Source organism: Corvus hawaiiensis, chromosome 21 (assembly GCF_020740725.1).
Source record: "Corvus hawaiiensis isolate bCorHaw1 chromosome 21, bCorHaw1.pri.cur, whole genome shotgun sequence".
NCBI classification, from domain to species: domain Eukaryota; kingdom Metazoa; phylum Chordata; class Aves; order Passeriformes; family Corvidae; genus Corvus; species Corvus hawaiiensis.
Genome location: NC_063233.1, coordinates 5,834,220 through 5,860,159, shown reverse-complemented (window position 1 = coordinate 5,860,159; position 25,940 = coordinate 5,834,220). Strand labels below are relative to the sequence as shown.

Genomic DNA, 25,940 nt, shown 5'->3' with positions numbered 1-25,940 from the left:
CTGCTGCACTGAAAATTATTAACAATAACTGTATAAAACCAGTAACTGTCTGTGTTCAGCTTACAATGCTTTCAGGTAAAAATTGATTCCAAGGACTTTAATGAATCAAGTAGTCTTTATTGGCATGAATAAAAAGACTATAAAGTAAATTATTTCAGGATGGATTCTCTGGAATAGCAAGGAGCAGAAATGCATCTTTATCCTTGTAAGATTTAGCTTAGCATAAGAAGAAATTATAGTCACAGTATATTTTCATAGAGAGCCTGTATGTGCTGAAAAACCTTAAAATTAATTTTGCTATGAAAAACAGGTCCTGCAGGAAAGGTTTTGCTGCAAACCCACCCCCCGCCAAAAAAAAAAAAAAAAAAAAGGGGGATGGACTTGCTGGGGAAGTCATTTCAGTCTACAGCACATAGCAATATTGCAAAAGTCCGTTTGTTTTCTGCCAGGTTCTCATTATAGGCTTGCCAAGATGTGACCACAGCAAATAGCCAGAGGCTGCTTTGGGATTTTTCCATCTTCTCGGTGAGATGGTTACCAAAGATTCCCCTGGACTATTAAAAAAAAAAAAAAAAAGGCCCCCCCCCAAAAAAAAAAAAAACCCAAAAAAAAAAACCACAAAAAAAAAACAACGAGCAGAAAGCCCACGCTGTTGGAGCCCATCTGCTCCTCCTGTGCAGTAGTTTATTCCATTCCCTGCCCAGCCCTGGGCAGATGGTGTCCATTCCCTCCCAGCCCTCTCGAGGGACAGGGGACCTCAATGCCGCCTCTGCGCAGGGAATGAGGGATGGAGGTGCTAGGGGCAGGGGCGACCTGAGAGGAAGCTGCGGGGGTGATCCCCAGACCCGCGGGGGCGGCCGTGTCCTGCAGCCCTGCCCAAGGAGCTGCCTCCCGCCTGGGCTGGGCCGTGGAGCGGGGCCGGGCAGGTGTTTGTTGTCCCCGGCGGGAAGATGGAGGCAGCGGGCGGGAAGCGGTGATCGCCGCGGGCTGCGCCGTGAGTGCCGGCAGGGCGAGGAGGCGAAGGAACGGGAAGTGGCTGCGGGTCCTGGCGCGGCCCCGCCGCGGGGAGCGGGACGGGCTGCGGGCGCCGCGGGCAGGGGAGGGTGGGAGCGGGTTTTGGGAGGTGGGGTTTGGAAACCTCTTCCACAGGCTGCTGCTTGCGATGACCCCGGGGGGAAGGAGGAGGCGGCAGAGGGGGATCGGCTCAGTGAATGAATGGGCGGCAGCGGCGGTGGTTCCTCTGCTCAATGGCTGCTGGGCTGATACGCGCCAGACCCGCAGCCGGTGCCTCCCTCGCCCTCCCGTATTTTGTCTCAGGCTCGCCTCGCTCGGGGCTCCCCAGACATGTTCAACCAGCAGCAGTTCCAGCAGCAACTGCTGCAGCTCCAGCACCTCCTCCAACAGCAGCAGCAGCACCACCACCCTCCGGCGCAGCAGGGAGGCCGGTAAGCGCCGCTACGCGAGGCCGGGGATTCGAGGCCTGTCCCGGGGGACCGCTCTCCTCCACCTCCCTGCGCTCCGTCCCTCCTCGCCGCGGCGGGGCTGGTGCGGGGCTGGTGCGGGGCTGCCGGCCCCTGGCGGGGAAGGCGACAAAGGGAGGCGGGCGGGAGTTGGGGGGCGCGGGCCTCGATCGGGGCAGAGCCTGGAGGCACCGAGGGGGCCGGGGGTGTGCGAGGGAGGGCGGCGGCCCCTGTGGGGACTTGCCGTGTCCCCTCAGCGCTCCGGGGATCCCTGTCCGCCCTCTCGGGCTGGAGTCCCCGAGAGCCCATGGGTGACCCGGGCAGCCTGTGTAGGAGCGGTGGGTGGGTGGATGCTCCGAGCCGAGCGTCGCCCCTCAGGGCGGGCAGGGCAGCCGGGGCTCAGGAAAACGCCTTCTCCTGCAGAAACACAGCGCACAGCGGAGCCACCCTCAGTAGACAAGAGCACTTTATTGTTTTATTGTTGAACTTAAACTGTTTATTTATTTTCTTTCTCTGGCTGCGTCTGCTGGTCTGGGTGTGATGATTAAACTTATTTCTGCAGTGGCACCAGCGCTTAGGCTGTGGCTGAGCACGGTGGGGCAGGGAGGGGACGGAGAAAATAATGTTTTGTTTGTGAAAGGAGAAGGACATTTGCCAGAAAATAGCCACGGTTTTCCTAAAAAATGCAAGATGTAAAACAACTTAGATAGGAGCAGCTGTCCCCGATGAGCTGAGATTTGTAGAACCAACACAAATTCTCCAAAATTATGCGTTTATTTGCAGTTACTGTTATCTTTAAAGTCTTATTCTTTGCAAATTCGAAGCAATGGTATGTGAATTTAAGAAGAAAGTTAATTTGTTATTTAAGGAATTATTGTATTATTTTATCCTTATAAGGCATTTGTCTCTGAGGTAAACGTGGGAATTTTTCTGTTTTACTAGAAATATGAACCTGCAAATCTTTTTTACCATTTTTATATGTTTTATACTATAAAAAAAGCTGCACTTAAAATGCCGGTAAGGGGCTGGCTGCTAGGTAGCACGGCTGCATCTTACACCTTTAAAAGTATGATTTTTGTGGTATAAATATCTCGCCTCAGAGACTGGAACAATCTAGAGCAGCAGATGTGAAGATGAGCTGCTGTGAATTCTGTTAAAAGGGTTGGGTTTTTTTTGTCAGAGTGGATATTTCAATCCATGTTGGTACCTCTTTTCAGCCCTGACAGATTTAGCTGTGTCAGCAGCGTACATAGAGGTGGGCCTGACCTTGCAATCGCCTGAAGAAGTGCCTGCCAGTTTCTTCAGACTTTTCTTTCACGTCTGCTCCACCCTCCTTAGAACTGGAGAGTTCTCTGCTGCTTCTTCCTCCTCGTGTTTTAAATATGAAGGCCGTGGTTTATTTTTCCATCTGGTTCTTGCAGTTAGGGGGCACCATTGACAGTTCTGACCTGTCTGGCTCCGTGTGGGAGGTGTTGATTTTGGGAAAATGAGCTCTAAGCCACTGTGAAAACTCCCTGTTTTTTAGAACTTCTGTTTCGTTGTCGTGTTAAATGTAGCTGCTGATCTAGATCACTCATTTCTCCTGACGGGTGCTGCATAATTCTGTAGAACCGCAGTCAGCTCCTGGGCTTTTTTTATGCTGCTTGGGAGGCTCTATGTGGGCTTGGTGCTAAGGAGTTGTCTCTGACCTCAAATTCTTTGATAGACAATCTGACAGCTTTGGAAATTCTAGGAGAGTGGAGGAAAGAGGATACAGTGCCAGTGCATGGTGTCTTTTCATGCATGCATATGAGCATTTCAGCTGTTTGCTCCTCTGTTTTATGCTTGCTAGGTGCCTGGAATGGAAGGGTACAGTTTTTATTGGATTCTCATGATAGATGCCTTCTTTTCCAGGGGTTTGCCGCCACCGCAGCAGCAACAGATGCTGAGCTTACGGGCAACAAATCAGCCGTCACTGCTCAATGCCAATCCTATGCTTCAGCGGGCCTTACTCATGCAGCAGATGCAAGGTACTGTCGTTATGGGAAACGCTTACTTACTGGAGTTATTTAATCATCCTCTTGGACTGAAACCATACCATGGTTATTTCCTGCTGAACCAGTGCAGTTCTTGTACTTGGCAGTTCCATTTGTTGTCTTCTTTTTTTTTTTTCCCCCCCTCTTTAAATTAGTCCATAGTCCTCAGAACAGAGGTTCTTCAGTTGTTGAAAATCACATGTGCCCAACTGTTCACAACTGGGAATAGCACTAGGAGGTATCAGGTTAGATACTAAATACATGCCTTCCCTTTTAGGCTTGATGGAGCAAGTATTTTTTCATCAATATATTTAGATAAAATACTGAGATTTTGATTATTTGTTTGTCTTTTTTGGTTGCAAGGTTAAGGCCACTTATTTAATTATCTGTTACATACACACTAACCTTGTTTGCAGTAGATACTCGTCTTTGTCCAAACTTAGTGCAGTACGAACAAATAAAGTATATTGAGGTAGAAGATGGTTTTGGTGTCAATTGTATTGTGAAATTTTGATTCCCTGAAATGACTGTAATTTCTGTGGTGGGTAATATCTCTGTCTTTCCATTATTGTGTTTCCACAAGTGGATTTTCCTTTTCTTTTTGATTTCAAAACAAATTTATGAAGCTGCCTTAATAATAGCATTAGTAATGTAAAGATAATAGGAATAAAGCTACGTTGTTATTTTTTGCTTGTGTCTTAACCTGACAGTTCTTTTCAACACAGAAAATCAGTACCTGGGATAGTTTTCAAGTGCCTAGTCTAGATTAATGCCTGCAATTTCTACCTTGCCTGTGAATCATGCCCAGATGTGAAGACAAAAGATTTATTCTGCATGTCGTTAACTCTCCTTTTGTTCTCTCTTGCCCATTTAACAAGAGGGCTCTCTAGTGACTCCAGTGGCTCTCCACAGATCTCTCTCAGGTTGTAGGGAAAGTAACAGTGAGAAAGGACAAGCCATGCTCTGAAGATTAGCATACATACATTGTTAACAGGAAAAAGTGTGACTCCAGCCTTCAATCAGCCATCCTCCTTCTAGATACGTTTGCTGTCAGCTGACCTTTTTCTCTGAATGTTTTATTGAGAAGTTGTATTTAAATAGTGTACCAAGGACCTGGGGCTAATTAGATAGAGCAGGATGAGATATGTTAATGAACACTTTACACACACTTTGTCTTAGTGTTGCTCCTCTTCATCTCTCCATGGAGTTGTGACTTCTCTCAATAACCTACCTCAGGTAGCTACAGGTAACATGGAATATGGTTGCTAGTGTCCAGTGTGGCCCATTTTAGTGATGTGAATTTTTTGGCCATTCAGGTTTGGGTTACATGTAAGAATACCTGATGCATTTCTGTCCCTGGGGAGCATCAGCATAAATAATTCGTTGGCTGTGCGTGGCTTCTGCAGTGGGAATAGGAAAAGATAAATACTTCAAATTGAAATGGATGTGTGGTTCTCTAAACGTACCAAACCGAGACCAGAAGATGATTTCTTGTGTTAGATTTTCTTTTTTTAAATACAGCTATGCCCTTTTACAGTAATGGATTATTTATGGGAAATAATAATATATTAGATTGCTTTTGAAGACAAAGGGAGTACTTCCTATTGTGTTGCAGGCTTGTAACACTGTAACTTGGTTTTTCAGATGTTGGGTGCCTGTCTTCAAACTTCCCTGCCCTGTTTTGACAGCTGCTAAAAGGCTGGAGTACACACTAATTCAAGTGAGAGAGAAAAAATGGCAGTTTAAGTCCAAGTTCCCTGAATGATGGATGGCCTCTGAGGGTATAGCTGAGGCATCTGGGCCCCTCCATTCCCTCACCCCTGAAATGGGGATGACAAGGACTGTCTTCATAAGAAATTTTGGTTAATAGTCTGTGGATGCTGAAAAGAACTGTTCAGAAAGCAGAGCATTATAATTGGAAATGGCAGAGTCTCAAGTATCAGAGTTGAGGTTGACACGTTGAGCTTGCATGACAACCAGGTGGCAGAGAGGACTGTGGGATTTTTTTTTAAAAGTTCAATGTTGTTTTAAATGAAATGCTGTTACTGGCTTGTGTTAAAGAGCTCCGTGCTATGGTGTAAGCAATCAGCTGCACAAATGTGGGATGAATTTTCCTTTTTTACAAAGAGTTTTTGTAAAACGAGACCTTGTTTGTTGCAAACACAAGTGCTAGTGTGGTCAGATCAAATAATTGCTCTAATGATCTCTAGCCTGGAGTGACAATTATAATTAAATAGCTTGAGCCATAGTAATGGTTGCTATCACATCAAATCATTCTGTGTGCTGAAGAAGGTAGAGCACAGAGCGCCCATACAGTGCCCAGTGAAGGACAGGGTCATGTGTAGAGGAGCCCTTCCCCTCTACCTGCTGCTTGTTCAGGTGGAAGATTTTCTCTCTCCTTTGCACAGCACAGGGTGGTGAAACGCTGTGTTTGCATTTATAGGAAACCTGCGTGGATTTAACATGACAGCACCAGCACTGCAGCAGTTCTTCCCTCAGGCTACAAGACATTCCCTCCTGGGACCACCACCTGTTGGGGTCTCCTTAAAGCCAACTCGGCTGGGCTTCCCCAGTCTCCCCTTCCAGCGGCAGAACCGGACCTTTCGCAAGGTGGGATTGTGGTTTCCAACTGCTGGGGAGCTTTGTGCTCCTTCTACACTTGAAGCTGTTGACTGTATTGTGGGTGGAGTACAAAGGAGAAGGGAGAGAGCCTTGCAAAGAAAATAATGTTTTGTGCCATGCTGCTGACACAGAAATGCAGAAATCATTCCATCCGAAAGGCTTTTGTGGTCCATATTTACATTTATAATGCAAAGGTTTCTTGTCACTACTTGCCCGAGAGAGAATTCCCCATGATAGAACTGTTTAAACCTAAGATGTAAAAGGAGCCTTTAGAAGTATCAGCTTAAAAGTAATTACAACAGAAGAAATCCTGGCTAAGTGCTTTGCTGTTCCAAAGCAGTTTGTTGGTCCCAAAAGACTTGCTCCTACTGTGGACACTGCCTCTTTGGGCTGTTCTCACACTTTTTAAGATCAGGCTCATTGTGGATTGTCCTTGTGGATTTTGTAAAATCTACAATTCTTGTTTTGTAAAAGCCTTTCTGACTTTCCATCGTGAAGACCTCTTTTGTATCCTGGAAATGGTGCTTGGGTTGTTCCTCCTCTTAGATTAGCTTTCACATATTTCATCCCACTCTCTCAAAAAGATGTGGTGGATAAGGTGAACTCACACTCTTGGACTGTCCTCCAGAGTCAAAAGAAGGGGGATTATTTTGGACTATCCTTTTCCCTACCCATGCACCTCTTGCCAAAGTTCCTCTAACAGGACCCTACCCTCTGCAAGCAGCTGGATTTCCTACAGCTGCTGCTTAAAGCACTGGGAGATGTCCTGGGCTGCCTGTGGAACTGAAATGCCTCACTCTCTTTGACCATGTAAACTTGCCTTGGGTGGGGTAGTCTGTTGTAAACCATCTATTCCTTTCCATTATTACGTGCTGGAATTCCTGTTCCTGTCTCAGAGTAAAACTGGTGCCTTAGGCAGCGTGTGTTAAGGACCAAGAGCTGGATGCAACTCTCTCTGCCCATTGCAGGACTTCCAGAGGGTCCCTGACAGGAAGCGGGAACTAGATCCTGGTTCTTCATCTCAGACACAAGGTGATGAGAAAATGGAAATTCCAGAGGGAATGCAAGCAGGGTCAGAGCAGAACAATTCCTCACCATCCACAGGTAGGGGGCAGCCTGTAGTGAAACAACGGCTTGCAAATACGATAAATTTCTCTTGACTAGTCCTGCAGCAAAAACTCGAGATGATTTTAGTCTTAATCAGCTACATTTCTCTCTAATTGTAAATACTTAAACTGCCTGTGATAACCCTCTGCTATGTGCTTCATGTACCACTTTTACGTGAATATTTGTGATTTTTTTTTATGAGCCTGCTCCATTTCTCTTGCATAGAAGCCTCTCAGAAGTCACTTTTACACTGAGCTCTGTTTAGGATGGGGGGAAAAAAAGAAAACTGGTGTGAAATTAAAGCTTCCATGTTGCCTTACCCATGCTGAAGTCAACATCTCATGCAGCCAAACACATCAAGAACCAGTTATAATCAGCATGCTAAGGAAAAGATGAGTTGGAAGTCCTGATGCCCCAGTTGTCAGAACAGAAACTGCTGGCACTGACTATCTTAATGTCAGCTACAACACAGATGTGGGAATGTCATTTCTGACTGAAGAGTGTGCGATTTAAAACTGCAGGCTTTGATGAGGCTGTGACCAGGGAATATGCAGTGGTGAAAACTGCCTTATTAACTGGTTGCTGTCAAGTAGATGTGGCACCTTGGCTTATTATTAATGTTCCCATGATCATGGCTCTTGTCACTTAGGCACAGGACTGAGACCCATTTAGTAGATATGAACATAGATTTCTTTTTTTGACCAACACTTCATACAGTGACATTGCAATAAAATTCAAATATTTGATGTCATTATCTAACCTTGTCAGAGCAGCTCATAAATTCAGAATAAGCAAGTATTTAGTATTACTTGCTCTGACAGAGCCTCATTGGCATTTGCCATTCAGTTATGGAACATGTTCAAGGTGGCATGGTCTGTTTTGCTAAAGAAATCTCCTTCTGTGTTCCTGCAGAGCCAAGAACTCCAACAGAGTCTGTGTTGAACACTGAGCCTGCAGCAAAAAGACTGAAGAGGTATTTATTGAATGGGGTATTGACATAGTTGCTGAGTTTAGAATTATTGTCTAATTTTATTTTCTCATAATTAGGGCTGTGTACTCTACTGGCCTGATGTCTGGCATGTGAGAGATATTTCAGATGCTTGTGAACCATTCAGAAAATCTTGTGGTGCTTACTGAGATACCGGGTGTTGTGGGTCTCTGCTAGGAGTGATCCAATTATGAGAATGAAAAATGAGAGATGCAGCTCATCTAAATGTGCAACAAAGCTGAGTTTGCTTGTGTATTCTCCTGCCAGGATCCTTGTAAGAAGCATAGAGGTTCTTTTCCATCCTGGTGTATTTCTCTAAGTTTCTTCCTTGAATGTCAAAAAAGTGAAATGAGCAGAAAGGGAAAGCCTTGGAATATGTTAGGTTACAGTAAGTGTAGGAGAGGGTAATTTATTTTGAGAAATGATAAAGGAAAGGGAATCAGTACTCCCTAATATCCAAGCCTGTATCCATGGGCGTTGAGTTGCATATCCCTTCTGCAAAGGTTGCCTTGCCGGTATCTCTATGTGTTGGGTAAAAATAGACAAAGGCAATCCTATTATCCCCCAGGGATGCGCGGCAGGCTGGCTTTGGCAGGTCCATCCCAGCTCTCCCGGCCTTCCGAGGGTGTGGCAGGGACAGGCAGGGCTGCATTGCCATCTAGTGGGAAGGCACCTCGCAGAGCTCCCGGTGCCATCTGCACCGGGCTGCTCCTCTCCCAGAACTGTCACCCTTGGCTTGTGTGGAGGGAGAAGAGGAAAGAGTGAATACAGATTTCTGTAGGCACTGACTTGAGAATTCTCCAGCATATGTTAATGACGATGAGTCAGGACTCCTGGGTCCTCTTACCTTCCCTGTTAGGCATTCACCGCCTGCTTTTGGACAAGTTTCCTCACTTCACTGTTTCCCATCTGTAGTTTACAGATTAATGGAGGGCTTTAGGGGGGATATTCCAGGATTACATGATCAAGGTAATATCTGAACATCAAAGTAAAACATTAAAGAGTGATAAATATTATGTGCTCAGGAACCATTGTGAGTTATGGACTCTGATTAACAAGAAAGTGAATAAATTCAATTAAAGCCAGGTTGAATACATTTGAGTGTATGCTTTGTTAATCTGTTTGCCAAAGCTAATTTAATTTTAATTACATTAATATTTAGCAGGGTATTAATCAAAGTCCTGTTACATGCACTGAAAACAAGAATCAAGTCTGAGGAATGACAGCTCTCACTGCAGCAAGCCAGCTATTAGGAAAATTCTTTCCTAAGCAGCAGTTAGGGACTGCCAGATTTGATGCATATATTATAGCTGCTATTTACCTAGAATAGATTATTCCTTAGCTTTTTTTTTAAGTGTTTCTTGTATCTTTCAATGAACAGATGATGGATCTGTGAAAAAAACAGTTTACTGTTCTCATACTGCCCTTCACAGATGACAAGGGCATTCCCCTCATCTATATCATAAACTTGTGTCTCATGCTTCATTGTTCCATTTCCATTTAGCCGGGAATACCAGCCTCCTTCTTCATTTCAGGTTTTTCCCACTTCTGCCTTTGCTCCTATGTACCATCTGTACACCTGGAACAACATCCTCATTCCAGTGCAGAAAGCACTCGTCATCTTCAAATCCTCCTTGAACACCCACTTCTAGCATGGCGTGACAAGTATCCATAGAATACCATTTCCTCTTTAAATCATGCTCGTGGTGGCTTTTGCTCCCTTAGATTGCTCCTTAGGTTTGCAGTTCAGGCTGAAAACCCTCACCCTGAGTGCTGGCCCCAGCTGTGTATGGTATGGTACCATTAGCATTGAGCCTGATGGCAGCACCTGACAAATAATGTTAATGCCAGTCACTCTTGTTTAATTCGTGTTTGCAGTGCCCAAACCCTGCTGCATATTTATAGCCATGTAACCCAGTTACATTATCACTTATCAATCTGATAAATTGTGCGGTGTGTGTGTGTTTGGATAACGGGATGCTGTACCTGTGCTATCAGCTGTCCTGCTTGTGCAGAAGGTGCTGCTCCCTGTTGGCAGAAGGACACCAGCAGGTGGGAATTGTAGCTGCCCTCAGAGCAGACAGTCAAGTCATGGTGGAAAGTTAGTCCTGATAGAAAAATGGGGGATGGAGAAAGAGACTGCAAAGAACACTTTGTGCCCTCTGGAAGTCAGACATTTATTCTCAATAGTACCCTCAGGAGCACTTTTCTCCTTAGCAGATCACCAATACCAAATAAAACAAAGCAAGGCCCTTTTGATTTGCATCTTGTAGAGTTTCACTTCCCCCACAAGCAGAGCTGTAGGGACTCTGAAATGAAACACGACTGGTATGAATAGAACAGGCAGCTGTGCTGAAATCCCTGTAAAGGCACCATGGAGAACTTCTTCTGTTCTGATAGGTCTCTTCTCTCATGCGTAGAGCAGTCAGGAGCACTGTCCAGATGTTGCAATTTCCCTACAGGTCACCAGTCACGACAGGAGAGAGCTCTCAGAGCTCTTACTAAGAATATTTCTTATATGAACTTAATTCCCTTCAGGCTTCTTGCAGGAGAGGGCAGCTAACCAAAAAATCAGTTGTAACGTTCTTGTCCAGATTATTTGGCTGCTGTTTCTGAATCCATTCTAGAACACCCACTCTACATTATTTTTGTTTATTTCTGCCAAATTCTTGCCTGAAATGCCACTTCCAGTAGCTTATTCATTTGGGGGTTTAATGGAGAGTGTGGTAGGTTAGACCCTAGCCTGTCCCTTGGTGTGCCTTTTGAAACTCTTGTCTGTAACATGGCAGTTAAGATTATTTTCTTGATATCCTTGAAGTGTGACCGGGGAGTCTGCGTTAGAGGATGCCACAGACAGCAAGAAAGCAGGAGTCTCGTGCACCCATGTCCAAGCTCATGGTGAGTTGCTGAAGCCTGTGATTTGAACTTTCAAGGCACTCCTTGCTGGAACTGCACCTGTAGGTCCCGTGGGTCTACAGAAGTGTTCTTCCTCCAGTTGTACAGGATGGGGAAAGGAGGATAAAATCTAGGAACCAAATCCAAACTCTGTCCTCTAGTATCTGTTGCCTGCCAAAAGCAAATGATTGGATGTTTCCATCTTTATTAAGGATAAAGGAGAAAGGTTTGTGAACTGGCTTACGGCCAACAGTGCTGTTAGGAAAACTCCCTGACTTCACTCACCTGCTGCTTTGTTTTTCCTGTCATTGCTGTTTTGATTTAAGGCTGCTAAAAGGACTCTCTCTTCTTAGGTACAGACAATGCAAAGGAGTACACAGCTGAAGATCTCTCTAGAGAGAGGAAATTCTCTGAGGAACCGAAGGCTCCTGAGGTGAGCAGACACTGCTCTATGCAGGGGTGGTGCAGAACATACAACCTCCCCCTCCATCCTGGAGAAGCCCGTTGCCACGGGGAACCAGCTGGCACCCATGTCTGGAGCTCTGTCTCCTGCTGTAAGCTGTTGTCCCTGGCAATAAGGCATAATACGTCTGCAATTAGTGCGCAGTCTGCTCTGACTTGCAGCTTTTGTACCTCTGCTGGCCTGTTCCTTACCCACCGCTGCCTATGGATGGGGCGTTCGTTAAGATTTCTGTATTCAGCTGGAAAGATGGAAAGCTGAATTGAAAGAGTTAGTTAAAGCTCTACGTGTGGAGGGCCATAGCTAAATACATCTTTCATATTGCTGAAGAGCAAGTGTAAAAAGATGCAGGTGGTGTTAAAAGGTGCAACCTGAGAGTCTTTTGCATGAAATACATGGCCCCCATGCTGGATGTTAAATCAGGACCTTAGGCTGTGTAAAGCTGTGAGCAGACAAAGATTTAACCTCAGGTGTGAACCAGACTTGACAGTCTTCCATAATTGGATGTGATCAAATGTATCATCCTGCCCATGTCTGAGTTCCTGACTCATTCAGGTGTTGTGCTGAGTAGGCTTTAGTTTTGCAGTGGAGAAAGTTGATTGCATCCCTTAGCAACAATTGTTTGTGGCTCCAGTCCCCAGAGACTGGATCATACAATGGCTGCAGAGGCTGCAGAAACAACCATCTGTGGTAATAGTGCCAGTGCTACGACACAGGGATTGCTGATTTAGCAGCTTTTGGAGGAGTGTGTATGAGAGCCCTTCTGATCAGCCTCCTGTGGGTTCAAGCTTAAGTGCATTTTCCTAAAGGGTAAAGAGCTTAGGTGACATACAAAAAGCAGGTGTCATTTTTAGAGTCTTCTACTGAGAGATTGAACTTAATGTTGACTCCTTCTTTTGGCAGATGTTGAGCTCTGGAGGTTCACTGAAGGTGACTATTCAGCAGAGCAGTGAGAGCAGAGCTATCAGTACAACAGCTCTGAAACCGGGGCACTGGGCCTGCGACGTGGGCACAGCTGATCCCAACCCGGAATCGGTCCTTAAATTCTACTGTTACATCTGCAAAACCAATTGCTGCAGTCAGCAGGTAAAAATGCACAGGTCTGACAGGTGGTCAAGAGTTGGGAATTAGATGGCTGGCTGCCAAGGGGACTTGTTAGCAGGGCGTCATGCTTTAGGAACAAGGAACATAAGAAATTATGACAAGCATGCAGATAAAATAAACCTCTCCTGAGAGCTGGCAAGCAACCTGCTAGAGAGAGAATGTGGGTGGATCCACAGGCAGCCATGCTCTTAAGCTTTTATATTTCATTGTTAAGCAGCAGTCAAAAGAAAGGAAAGTATAGCTCATACCTGTTATTTTCTATGTTTTGAATACATTTAAAAGGATTTTTCTCCTAACCTCTCTTTCAGAATTTCCAATCCCACATGGCTGGAATTCAGCACCAGCAGCGACTTGGGGAGATTCAGCACATGAGCAATGTTTGTTTTGTTTCACTACTGCCCATGGTGAAACAGCAGAAGGTGCTAGCAGAAAAAGATGGGTAAGTGTTGGTCTGCACTAGAAAATTCAGTTGTGGCCCTACATGGGTTCTAAAATTCTTCACTGCACAAGGGTGCCTCTGAGTTTTAGGTAAGGTACAAACCCCCTCTGGTTTCAAGGGCCTTAATCTTCTTCAAGTAACTTTCTATCTTGCTGAAGAATACCAGAGTTGACTTTGACCTGTGTAGTTTTTAATACAGTAGATTAAGTCGGAGACCTGTTTCATCAGGTGCATTTCTGTCAGCATGAGCTAAAGCATCCTATAAATGGGTGAGAAGGAGAGAAGATAAATCCAAGCCTGTAAAGATAGGAATTGTGAAGAAAAGAATGCCAGGGACAGATTGCTAACTGCAGTATTCCATGGAGAATGTAAAAAGGTGTGACTTACAGCTCTATCTGTTGTCACTTCAGAGAGACCCAGCAGCGATGGTGTAACACGTGCCAGGTGCATTTCACAGGGGACCTCATCAAACATCGCAGGACCCAGGAACATAAGGTAACAGCTGTAGCATGGACTTCATTTTGCACTGACCTTTTGTGTGGGGATTAAGTGGAAGTGTGTAGCATATCCTGCTCCCCAAGCAGAAAAGGAAAAGTGACTGAAGTGGAGGGATGCTGTTGTGTTTTGACGCTGGCCAAATGCCAAGCACCCACGAAAGCCGCTCGCTCACCCTCCCCTGCTACAACTGGGCAGAGGAGAGATTAACAAAAGGTTCATGAGTTGAGGTAAGGACCAGGAGAAAACACTCCAAAGGCAAAACAGGCTCAACTTAGAGGTACAAAATAAATTTATTACTAACAGAGTCAGAGGAGGATAATGAGAACTAAAATAAGCCCTTAAAATATCTTTTTCCCCCAGCCCCTTCCTCCTTCCTACCAACAGCACAGGCAGACAAGGTATGGGGGTTTGGTCAGTTCACCACCCAAGATTTTATTCCGCTGCTCTGGGAGAGGAGTCATTCCCCTGTGAGACCATGGGGTCCCTCCCATGGGAGACAGTTCTCCATGAACTTCTCCAGCATGGGTCCACTCTTACAAGCAGCGGTTTTCCCAAAACTGCTGCAACATGAGTCCCTCCCACAGACAAACACTCCTCCTGAAACTGCTGCACCGTGGGTCGCTCTTCCACAGGGTGCAGTCCTCCAAAGCCAGGCTGCTCCAGCCTGGAAGCAGGGCACCCTCTCTCCACCAGGTCTCCCACTGGATCACAGCCTCCAGACATCCATCCACTCTGGTGTGGGCACCTCCCCCAGGGGCTGCGGGTGGATCTCTGCATCCCCCGTGGATCCCCAGGGGCTGCGGGTGGATCTCTGCATCCCCCGTGGATCCCCAGGGGCTGCGGGTGGATCTCTGCATCCCCCGTGGATCCCCAGGGGCTGTGGATGGATCTCTGCATCCCCCAGGGATCCCCAGGGGCTGCAGGGGCACAGCTGCTTCACCATGGTCTCACCACAGCCTGCAGAGGAATCTCGGCTCCGGTGCCTGGAGCACCTCCTCCTCCTCCTTCTTCACTGACCTTGGCGTCTCCATGTTGTTTCCCTCACATGTTCTCCCCTCCTTCTCTTCTCTAGCTAGAGAAAAACTGTGTCACTCACTTACTGATTTTCTTCTTAAATATATTAGCACAGAGGCATTACCATCATCTCTAATTGGCCCAGCCTTGGCCAGCAGCATGTCCATCTTCAGAGCCATCAGGGATTGGCTCTGCCAGACATGGTGGAAGTTTCTAGCAGCTTCTCACAGAAGCCACCTCTGTGGCCCCCCCACAACCAAAAACTACGCCGAGCAAAACCAACACAGATGCACATAAAGTTCTGCCAGTAACACCCTCCCTAAGGGCACTGCAGTGCTGCCTCCTGCCTCTGGCATTGTTGGAGCTTCCAGTTCTCATGATGTGTCAGTATGGCCTGAGGCACCTCTAGTGTGTAATTCTTGACTTTTCTTCAGAAATACAGCTTATCATACTGACCTAATCAATTGAATGGAGGAATTGGTGGGCAGCCTCTTCAAGCTAAACTTTAGGCAGGCCAGCATATTTATTGACTTTTAGGGAAGAAGTGCCAGAGCATCTATTTTAAGACACACTTATTTTTACTCTGCATGTTTTTCATCTTTTTGGTGGATAAGAGTTAGGGAGTCCTTTCTGCTGAAAAGACTGTTTTCTTTGTGGTCTCCCAGGATGTGGGGCTGACTTTGTTTCAAGATTCATCTGCATTCCTCCGAAGCAGTGCCTCTTGTGACTTACGGAATTGTCCCTCTTTCCTTAGCTGGCCAAACGCTCACTTCGTCCTTTCTGCACTGTCTGCAGCCGCCACTTCAAGACCCCTCGCAAGTTCGTGGAGCATATGAAATCCCCTGAGCACAAACAGAAAGCCAAAGAGGTAATACTGCCTGGGTGGAGAGCTGTGCAGGTATGGAGGCAGCTACACTGTAGAGCAGGATAACTTTCTGCTTCCCTGACTACTGCAGGGCTGAAAGGAAGATGTGCAGTTCTTCCACCCTGTTTTAATTTTCATGTTTTGCTGAGCTTCAGTTGTTAGCACTTAAAGAAGTTGAGTGAAAAAGGGAGAAGGTGTTGGATGTGTCTAGAAGCGAGAGAGCTTTATGCCTCTCTTGCAGTCCCTTCTGCTCATCACATACAATCTGTCCTCAGCCTGGACTCTTCCTTGGTTAAATGGTGAGTGCAAAGTTGACCCAATCTTTCTTTTCTGTACCTTACAGGTTAGGCTAGGAGAGAAGGAGTTGGGGAGCCCAGAAGATTCAGAGGAGTTGATCACTGTGGATGCTGTTGGCTGTTTTGAAGATGATGATGAGGAAGAGGAGGAGGAGGAGGGAGGACCTGGTGAGGAGGAAGACCCTGATGTAGTGCTGACAGAGAATGAGGATTCTGCTGCCAAGCAGGTATGCTATGCAAAAGAGGAAGGAATGACCTATCTGAGAATCTGCTGTGGGATCCTATGACTTAATTGGTCTTGGCTAGCTGAGCTCAGGCTTTTAAGAATCTGCTCAACCTTGCACAGCAGCAGGGTGAGGACTCTAGGGTTCTTCCAGAGCACAGTGTGATGCAGAAGGGAGTCAGGCACTGTGTGGGATACCTGAAAGTGTTTCTGCTGTGCTGTACAGCTTCTGCTGTCTTCAGACATTAGCCTTGTTGAGGAGCACAAAGCAGTATTGACAGCAGTAGCTGGGTCTGATAGCAAATGTTTAGAGGTTTATCTTGATAAATATATTCCCAGTAGAGAGCAGTTACCAAGAAGGAGGTACATGGCTAAGCTACTTCAGGTGTGGAGTGCAAGGGGTGATTTTAACCCTTGTAATGAAGTCGTCTGCTGACATTGGGGTTTGCATCTGCCCCTGACCAGAGGCTGTGCAACTCTGTCTCTGGTATGTGAATCCTCTGTTTTGCTCCCAAGCTTACCAGAAAAGTGCAAGAGCCTGGGAATTGGCATAGATACAGTAGGCACTAATGTTCTTTTGGTTTCCAGACTGGGCTGAAGGAAGTGTCTTTGGAGGATTGCGAAGGAAGTGAGAAGTATTGTCCAGACACAGCTTATGGTAAGCAAGCAGAGTTAAGCACAAAGGGCCACAGAGCCTTCTCTGGCCACATGCTGTATCTGTAGTAGAGGACAGTCTCTACCTACTGTTATAATGACTTCTTGGGCCATGGTGCTCCAGCATCTGCATTGGACGGGGGCAGGTCACTGCTGCCTGGAGAAGAACCTCTCCTGAGAGCAGGATGTTTCTTTATTACTGTGTGATAAAACATAATGATGTGATTGATGTTTGTCAACTGCCTTTTGCTTTGAAGAAGGATGAGAACCAGATACATTTCTAAGGTAGCACATGGAACAAGCAGGGCAGGAGTGCTGAAGAAAGTAGGTAGCAAATGAGGGATGCTCTGGAAAGATGGAGTCAGAAAGCATTTTGATTGGAATGCTTTCCAACAGAAATGCAGCTTGCAGAGAGATACTGAGCAGCACTGACAGTATCAAACTCTGCTAGACCCAAACTGTGCATGTTCCCTCCGCTTCAGAACCCCCACGCTGTACCGAGCAGTTCCTCAGCCATGCTGCTGGCCTGGTGGGCAGTGGTGCCTCCAGATGGCTCTGTCTGGTCCCCACCCTGTAAGAGACTGACTTCAAACCCCTAATGGCCACTTGTGTTTGAGGAGGGCAGCTCTGCAGAGGCTGTTTTGTGCCCAAGGAGAGCTCTGTTTACACCAATCTTCCATATCGCTGTAACCTTCCACTATCGTGTGGCAGATGGAATAATGATTCATGCTGTGAATGTTCTCTGCGTGTTCCTCTTGCGCGCCTGCTGTCTTCTGCTTGGTTTGATCCCATTACATTAGATCACATGTTCTCTGTAGTTTTCCATTGTATTCTTTTCTCCCTTTTCCCCCCCTTAACGCTCTGTGTAGTTTCTTTGCTCTGGCAGCCAGATTTCTCTCTGAATATCAACCACAGTCATTCCATGGTAAGACAAGATATTCAGCAAGTCATCTTGCAAATCCCTGATTAACAGAAGCAAAGCTTTCAACCTCTCCCTTTTTACCCCCACCCCCCTTCTCTTTTAACATGCTTTCATTATTTGAGTTCCATTCAATGTGATCTGTGATTTCCCTTCCCCTCCCGTTTCGCAGGCCTGGATTTTCTGGTCCCCGTCGCAGGTTACCTCTGCAGGCTGTGTCACAAATTCTACCATAGCGACTCCGCTGCCCGGCTCGCACACTGCAAGTCCCTGATGCATTTTGAGAACTTTCAGGTTAGACCCTTTGGCGATTGCATGGCCTGGCATTTGTTACCCTCGTGCGTGTCTCTCCAGTGAATTCACCACGTTAGCTGTCTTGTCTCCAGCTCATTTCCATCATCTTTGGTGTCCATTGTGTCATAGCTTTCTCCTGGTGTGCTCTGTCTTTGTCTCCCTTGGCCCCTGTAGATCTAAAACCAGTCTAGTCCTGCTTCACAGCTACTGCTGCTGTCATCTTTTTACCCGTTTCTGGCTGGGAATCTTCCTCAGAGTGTCTGCTCTGTTTGCTGAACCTGTGGAGTCTGTCATTTAGACTAGGCCTCTTCTCTGTTAGATTACAGGTCGGTCAAGATGGGAAAGAGCAAGAGCGAGAGGCTGTTCCTTGTAAAGAAAGCTGGTGCATACGCATCTCCGGGTGTGATACTGCAGGAACAGCTCCTTTAGCCAAAACCGTGGGTGTGTTCACCCAGAAAGAGGCCTGGTAAAATCAGATACCTTAGAAATCTGAAATTTAACATTACAGACTCTTTATGTGATAGAATCTACAAGCTGGTGAGAGTTCATTTGTCCCCAGGGTCAGCCTGCAAGAGGAAGTCTGTCTGTCTGTCTGTCTGCTACCCTTTCCTAGAAGCTCCTTAGCACAAAGCTCTGCCAACTGATTCTGCTCCTTTGCTTTTCTGGTTCCACCTAAAGAAGCCATATTGCCCCTTGCTGCTTTTGTATCTAAAGCTTTTCCTACTGGGCTGGCCTGGAATCTGCCTCCATTGTTCTGTCCTTGTTGACTTGCCAGGGGGTGAGGGGCCTGGATCAGTGCTTGTGGAGGGTATGCAGGGCTTGCACTGTCTCTGCCCTATCCCGTGACCACTGCCTGGGCCCTCCTGTATGGGAGAGCACTATTCCCTGTCCTTGGCGAGGAGGGAGGCTCCCACATTGACTTTGTCCTCTGCCTGCACCCACAGTCTACTCCCAAAAACGCCTGTGCTTCTCTACCACCTTTTTAAATAGTGTTTAAAGAAACCCCCAAACACACATACACAGATACACAGCCCTAAACCCCCCAAACTTCACGTTTTTCTTCTAGTCTTCAGACAGAAGAAACTATTCCTAGTCAGCCATCACTGCCTCCAGGAAGGGGTGGGGTGCTTTAGAATTCTGCCAGCACTCAGAGCAGTGGATTTGGAATGGCAGGAGACCACAGCTGTTCCTTTACGGTTGCTCATCCTCTCCCACTCCTGCAGCTAGTCATTTCAGGAATGAAGGAATTGGCCTTGCTGTCTTCCTGGCTTGTTTTAGATCAGCATAGAGTGAAACTGCAGCAGCAGTCACTTATGTCACTCTTTTGGCCCACTTAGAGGTGAAATCAGATGCTCTTCAAATGCATGCCAGAGTGACCTGGGGAGTTCATGAGAAGAGTCCAGACTTACGTATCTGCAGGCAGATGACTATTATTCTTGGCTGCCTGGGTGCCTTGGGGTTGTCACAGTCTGAGCAACTGTCAGTTGCTGGGGTATTCTCAGCAGAGTAGCTCAGCAGAGGGTTTCACAGCAGAGAATTGTGTGCTGTTGAGACAGTTCACAGCATCACTGTGGACACCAGTTTGCATGCCTGCACCTGCTTTGGTTTGGGTACATTATGACTTGACTGATCTAATTCCAATGTGATTATGATATTGTTCATGTCCCACGATTTGAGGACAGAAGAACAAGCCTGCATCGATAAACTGATACAATGTAAAGCTGCCTGTCAGATGTGCTGTAATGCCACACTGCAGACTGGTGAAAGCCATTGCGCTTGAAATTTCCCTTAAATTGTCAGGTGTAATGCTAGTGCCAGTTCAAGGAACCCTTCAGCAAGCAGCTAAAAGGGAGTTGATGATGGAGGGAACTGCTGTGGGAAAGAATGAACTTCAGTTTGTTCCTTTAGGTCATGCTCTGTCTGGGCATTGAAGACTTGAGTTCCTGCTATGTGTTAGCTAGCTATAGCGAGTTTGCGTGAAATCCAGTCTAGAACATGCCTAGTAGCAAATGTAATCTCTTTACAGACCTCTACTGGTTCATTGTGATAGTGAGTGCAAATGAGTCATTTTATTGATGATATGCTTACCTTTATTCTGTGGAAAACCTCAGTGACTTGTAATAAGATATAATTGATATCGTAGGCTTCCTGTCAACAGTTCAACTGACCGTGCAGATTGTATCAACAGAGCGAAGAAATACTAAGCTTTCAACTTAAGCCTTGCTTTGACTGATAAACATTAAATCACACCAGTAACTAAGGGCTGTGCAGAGCCTCACGTGCCCAGGGTACGTGTCCTGGCAGTAGCTGAAGTGAAGCTGTCACTTGCACTGTTGTATCTACAGAGTCCTGAGTCTGACTGAGATTAACAGTTGCCAGATCACAATTTCTGTCTCAGGAACCACAGGTCTGCCATGCACTCGCTCAGCATTAAGTAATGCGAGAGGGACTTCAGTTTTTAATATCACTTTTCCTCACAGGAGCTGACCCTTCTCTGTTGAGAGCCTCAGCAGCCAGGCCAGGAGCTGCTGAGATCACTTGTACCCCAGCCACTCACCACTGTTTTTGTACAGGTGTTCCTGGACCACCTGCTGCTTTGCTGCAGTGACAGGAGCTGAGCTGGGCTTCTCTCATGTTGGTTTGTTTGTATTTGTAGAGATACAAGGCATCGAGGCATCGTGCCACAACTGCCTACCCCGAGGCTCCTTTGCATTCCCAGGGCTCCAGCTCCCAATTGCTGGATGATCCAAAACAGTCTCTTGCTACAACAGCACATACCAGCAAGAAGATGAATGATGATCGTGGGATAGATAAGGAGGGCACAGAGCTGTCAGCCCTGCAAGAACAAACTTCAAGGTCTCTGGAGGGTAAGGGTGAGCTGGCCACCTCTGGGCCAGAGGGCAAGAGCCTGGCCAGTGTGACTGACGATGTGTGTGGTATCATGGTTGTAGAAGAAGAAAGTCTACAGGAAGAGAGCAAGTCCACTGCCACTAGTGCTGACTGCCAGTTCTCTGAGGAGAGCCACACCGCAGGGGAGTCACTGGGACGTGAGGAAGAAGGCAACACAGCCAGGCAGAGGGCAGGCACAGATGACCACCAGGATCCAGGGAGTGGAGGAGGCTTAGGACAGAACGAGGCAGCAGACGCAGGCCAGGAGGCAGGAGCAGAGCTTTCCTCCCTCGCCAAAGGTGAGACAGCCGGTCTCACCTCTGCTGGGTGCAGACGCTCTTCCAGGCGCAAACCCAGATAGAGTGGCCTTAAAGGAGAGCCCTTTACATACGATACTTGCTGGAAATGTTTATTTTCTGAGTCTTTTAATAGAGCAAAACCTTCAACTTTCCTGCTGTTTTTATTTTAAGAATAAATAAGCCTGGCTTTAGCGTGTCTAATACAGGATAGTGTTGGTTATTACTTGTACAGTTGGGATACAGCAATTATGTGGCAAGACTGAGGCTTGGATTGTTGAACCTGAAAGAAGATGGTAATGGGATTTCCACAGGGGACAGACTTCACGGAGTGATGGATGCAGACTTAAGAATTCTTTGTAGTTCCTCATTTCCTTTCCAGGCAGAGAAAATGTTTTTCTCTTGGGAGACTCTGCCAAATTCTGCTTCTCAGAACACTTCCTCTCAAAGACACACACTGTTGGACAAGCAGTCTTGGACAAGTCCTAAGCTAGGCAAGAACATGCACCTTGGTCCTTTGTTAATACTACAAGGCTTAAATCCAATCTGTTCTCATAGTGGAGACTCTCAGGAACAAATTTTGTTTCAAACTGATTTTAATAAAACAGATTTCTTTTCAATAACCTCTTTAGCTTTCCAAAAAACTCCTTTAACTCTACATAAGTAGAACAGTAAGACTTGCTTCAAAAGTGGTGGCTCTAGGACATGCTGACAAGATCACAAGTTACAGACCAGACCTCTCGTGCCTTGTCAGAATGTACACGGAGGGCTCTGCTCTCTATTGCGGATGCTGTTGGTGGGGGCTAACCAGGCTGCTCCGCCTCTCTCCACACCTCAGTCCTTAATGGCAGCTGAAGGAGTGGGGCAGCTCCCAGTTACAGTGGTCAGAAATATCACCCTGGTAGCTTGTCTTATCTGCTTGGAATGGAGTGGAAGTGTCCAGTGATCTGGAACCATGTGCCAGTATTTCGTATGTCGCAGTTAATGTGACTAAGGGAGAAGCTGTAGCTTCAAGGCAGCAGCTGGCCTAGGCCCTCCCTCCTCTCCAAGGCTGTCACCAGAGTTATACTTAGGGACAAGCCTGGAGTCAGGACAGCCCCTGTCTATCCCGTGCTTTCTGAGAGAAGGAGCTAGAGCCATAATACTCCTTGCGTGGATTTAAGGAAAAGAGAGCAGAGATAATTTTTCCACTTTATGAAGAGGGCCCGCCTGCAAACTACCTGCATGGCCTCAGATTTCCTACAGCCAGCTTTAACCAAGTGTGAGTACCAGGCTCGTGCTGGGGAGCAGAAAGAACCAGCTCTCCTACACCCACCCTTGTGCTTCTGCACCTGTCTCACAGCTAAAAGAGAACAGAACATGGAGGTGTGAATGGCAGGATACAAACACAGAAAGGAACAAGTAACAGACACGAGGCACCTCTGCTATTCGAGTTTTACGTTAAATTGGTGACCGATAACTGTCCCCTTAGCAACACCAGCTGAGAATGTGTGGTCAGACTCTAGGCAGGAGGCTGGGATCCCTGCACGTCAGCTCCCGTGTTCAGCTGCTTGCTCTGCTGCTGGAACTCCAGCCGGGTCTGGCGGTTGGACTCCAGCAGTTCCTTCAAGCAGATGTGTAGGTGATCATTCTTCTCCTCCAGGTGATCCAAGCAGGAGTTGATCTGGTCCAGCATGGAGTTTATTGCTGCATATTCTAAAAGCAAGGGAAATGAGAGACTGAACAATGTAAGTATATTGTCACTGCAGTCAGAGCAGGCAGCGAGAGCTCTGGCAAAACATGCCCACAGCATTTTGGCTGTGCCTTATTTGCCCCTGGGTGGGTCAAGTAAAATGCAACTGAATACTGCACGTGCTGTGTTCCCTGATCAAATGAGGCCAATGGGAAGCTGAAGCACTGGTAATAAGATCTAAGGCAAGGTACCTGGGCAGTCCAAACCCACTGTGGGCACATCTGACAGCCTCGGATCTCACACACAAACAGCCAGCCATAGGCCGAGTGCTGACTGCAACAGTACCAGATAAATCCCAAAGACAAAGCAGCCTTTTTAGCTGCCTTTGGAATCATCTTTGGTGACAGTACAGGCATTTTCTCAGCATGCTGCAGTGTGTATTTTCTGTGAATTACCTGGATGAGGCTTCCAAGCTGGGATGTGCTTCACTAGGGCCTGGCTGGAGTCAGGCTGCCATAACAGTGCAACCATCATGGCTGTGGCAGGAGGAGGGGATGAGCTCAAAGGTGCTGGTAGTGGCATCATTATTTCCGTAAGAAGGTAAGTGTTGGGCACTGAGTTCAACCACAGGATTTTCATGCTCTATTAAGGGTTTGGGTACTTCAGATTAAACCTCACCAGATGATCCTGGCAGTTGGTTTGCTAGGTACAGTTTCTTATTCACAGCGTTGTTGCAAGTGCAGCAGTTTGGCTCAGTACAATGGCATTTCACAGTGGTGTGTGTTAGCACTGTTACTCAGCTGAAGAGTGCTGTGCTACTGGATGGAACACTTGCCTTTGGATTGCTCCAAGCAATACTCACACAATCCTGAATAACAAAAACCCAAACTGAAAAAACGGACAAGAGAAACTGCTGAGGCTATTCAGGAACCCTGGGAGGCTGCAGGGGACCCCAGATGGAGGCAGTCCCATGTTCCTTTCTGAAGCCACACAGCTGGGTGAGTGCAGAAAGGCAGAGGTGGAGCTGTGACCTGTGGGCTGATGTTTGTGAGGATCATGGGCTGCAGGACAGGGAAGGATGCCTGTGTGGGTGGGACAAGCCCACACCTCACAGGCTGAGGCTCTTCTCCATCCAGCTGCTCTGAGCCCAGTGTGACACACACAGTGCCTGGAACACCGGGCTGAGCTGAAGGACACGGAGAGAGGAGGGAGGATGAGGATGTGCTCTGGGTACCCTATGGGGGTCAGGCTGTGCTGAAATCCCCCAGCCCAGCTCTGCCCCTATCTGCCAGGGTGTCCTGGTGCCCCAGCATACCAGGGCCAGGCACTGCCATTTCCAGCAGCTTTAAAAGAACTGTGAATATTTAAACATTGCAGTCATTTGCATTATTAATACCTAAGAAGTTTCATTATAAAAAAATAATTGTCCTCCTTTTCTTATAACCACTTTGGAGCCGTTCAGAGTGTTGCAGCCTTTAATTCTTTGGAGAATTGTGTAATGTTGCATTTGAGCTCATTAATAAAAGTTCGGCCTTGCAGGTATTACACATTGGCATTATGAGCAAGAGCACTGATGGTGTTCCTGCATTTAAAAATCAATCCTACAAACACATCCTTTCCAAAAAGGTGGCAGTTATCAGTATTTTTCAAACGATCAGCATTTTTCAAGGTATGTGAGTTACAGCTCTTCAATTTGATACACCCTATTCCAGTGAAATGGCGAGCAAATCCCAAGCAGACATGGTAACTACTTCTGGCAAGGGACATTCATCAGCTTGGCAAGAAGTCTGTAATCACAGCAGAAGCTTAATTTTCTCAATGCCTAAAGCTCAAATGAAGGTTACATAATTTGTGCAGCTTTGGGAAATGAAAAAAAAATAACCATTTAAAAAAAAAGCTGTAAAAACCTTTTATTTGTTTTCTGTTATTTGTGAGCTTGGTGGATTTTTGTGGAAACATAACCACATCCCTATTAGAAACATTGAGCAGGAGTATGGCAACTGCATTAGCTCCTCTACATTCTTACAAGAACAGTTGACAAAAATCAGGTTTCCTACTTGAGATGAAGGAAGAGATCCACAGCCTCAGCTCCACTAGACCAGGGAACAGCTGCAGCACTTTATGATCAGCTACTGCACACAAAGCCCAGTTAAGAAGCTGAACAACCCACTTAGTTAGGATCTAGATCAAATTTAGTGACTTCCTCCATCATATCCAGTGTGTCTCTTAGCTCTTCAAAAAATGTGAAATGCGAATCACTGTGATGATGCAAAACAGTGAATGCTCTTGGGGTGTTTCAGGGCAGAAATGACTGTCCTGTCACTGCAGGTAGATCCCAGACACAACTCCTAAAATCACCTGTGTGGGTCACATCTGGGAAACTGACTGTTTTGGGAAACAGCAGAACCCAACTCCACCATTTTCAACAGAAGAGTAGCAAAGTGCTCACTCTGAAAAAGTTCCAGTTCTAAGAGTGACCTCTACGTCCTCTACACCTGCGCACTACTGCTCTGCTGTTGTCTCACTTTCTCCATGGGCTGGTTCTAACTGGACAGGGCAGTATCAGAAACTTCATACCCAGGCACTGCAGAAATGCCCTGAAGTGGAATTTGCCAAGCTACCTGCATTAAATTCCCTTTTTCCCTGCATGACTACTCCCAGATCTGCCCGCGTGATCTGCCCTGTGGTTTCGAAACCTGAACATCCTCCTTCCTCTCTGACATCCCCACCCCGTACACCAGCAAAGGCACAAAACAATTCTTTCGCAAGAAAAAAATCCACCCCAGGGCAACACATAGGAGCTGGGTGCCTCATGGCAGGGTGGGAATCAAATGCTGCAGCCCCTCAGGCCCACTGCCGAGCAGCGGGTGCCTCGCCGGCGCTGAGCAGCGCTCCCGGCACAGCATCTGGACGCGTAGGGACACACCTGCGCTCTGCCATCCGCAGCCCGGGGGACCAGGCCAGCCCATCCTGCCCCGCGGGATCCCTTCCCGCCGCTCTCCCCCACGCACCTTCCTCCTCGAAGCTGTCCCCGCCGTCGTCGCCGCTGCCGCCGCCCAGCACGTGCGGGTCCCCGTTGGGCCCCGACATCCCGCCGCGCCCGCCCGCGTCTCGGCGCCGCCCGCACGACGAGCCCGTGCACGCGCGGGGCCTCCAGCCAATGGGACGGCAAGGCGCCGCGCGCGTCACGCCGGCCGGCGCTGCAGTGAACTCTGTGGTTAGCGCGGAGG

At 47.1% G+C, this 25,940-nt stretch overlaps 2 protein-coding genes across 2 annotated transcripts; one reads left to right on the top strand and one right to left on the bottom strand.

Moving 5' to 3' along the window:
* Positions 1 to 817: 817 nt before the first annotated feature.
* Positions 818 to 21,246, top strand: CIZ1 (CDKN1A interacting zinc finger protein 1; the record flags this gene model as incomplete). The annotated part of the gene is made up of 16 exons (XM_048325331.1): positions 818 to 994; positions 1,318 to 1,445; positions 3,354 to 3,469; positions 5,919 to 6,085; positions 7,066 to 7,201; positions 8,117 to 8,177; positions 11,011 to 11,090; positions 11,441 to 11,520; positions 12,451 to 12,633; positions 12,960 to 13,090; positions 13,501 to 13,585; positions 15,357 to 15,470; positions 15,811 to 15,990; positions 16,575 to 16,644; positions 17,732 to 17,853; positions 20,510 to 21,246. Coding segments are annotated over 16 exons (2,424 nt in total), but the record flags the coding sequence as incomplete, so codon positions are not given.
* BBLN (bublin coiled coil protein) lies at positions 21,136 to 25,848 on the bottom strand. Its single transcript, XM_048325332.1, has 2 exons — positions 25,722 to 25,848; positions 21,136 to 22,733 (listed from the first exon to the last, which is right to left on the bottom strand). Exons 1-2 carry the CDS (start codon positions 25,798 to 25,800, stop codon positions 22,540 to 22,542), a joined length of 273 nt encoding a protein of 90 aa, XP_048181289.1. The 5' UTR covers positions 25,801 to 25,848; the 3' UTR covers positions 21,136 to 22,539.
* Between the last annotated feature and the right edge of the window lie 92 nt (positions 25,849 to 25,940).

What these genes read in the sequence shown, in the direction of transcription:
- BBLN (XM_048325332.1), bottom strand. Translation starts at nt 25,800, where the DNA reads ATGTCGGGGCCCAACGGGGACCCGCACGTGCTGGGCGGCGGCAGCGGC. An exon ending in GGACAGCTTCGAGGAGGAAG is followed by an intron (nt 22,734 to 25,721) that starts GTGCGTGGGGGA and finishes CCTTGCTTTTAG; the next exon opens with AATATGCAGCAATAAACTCC.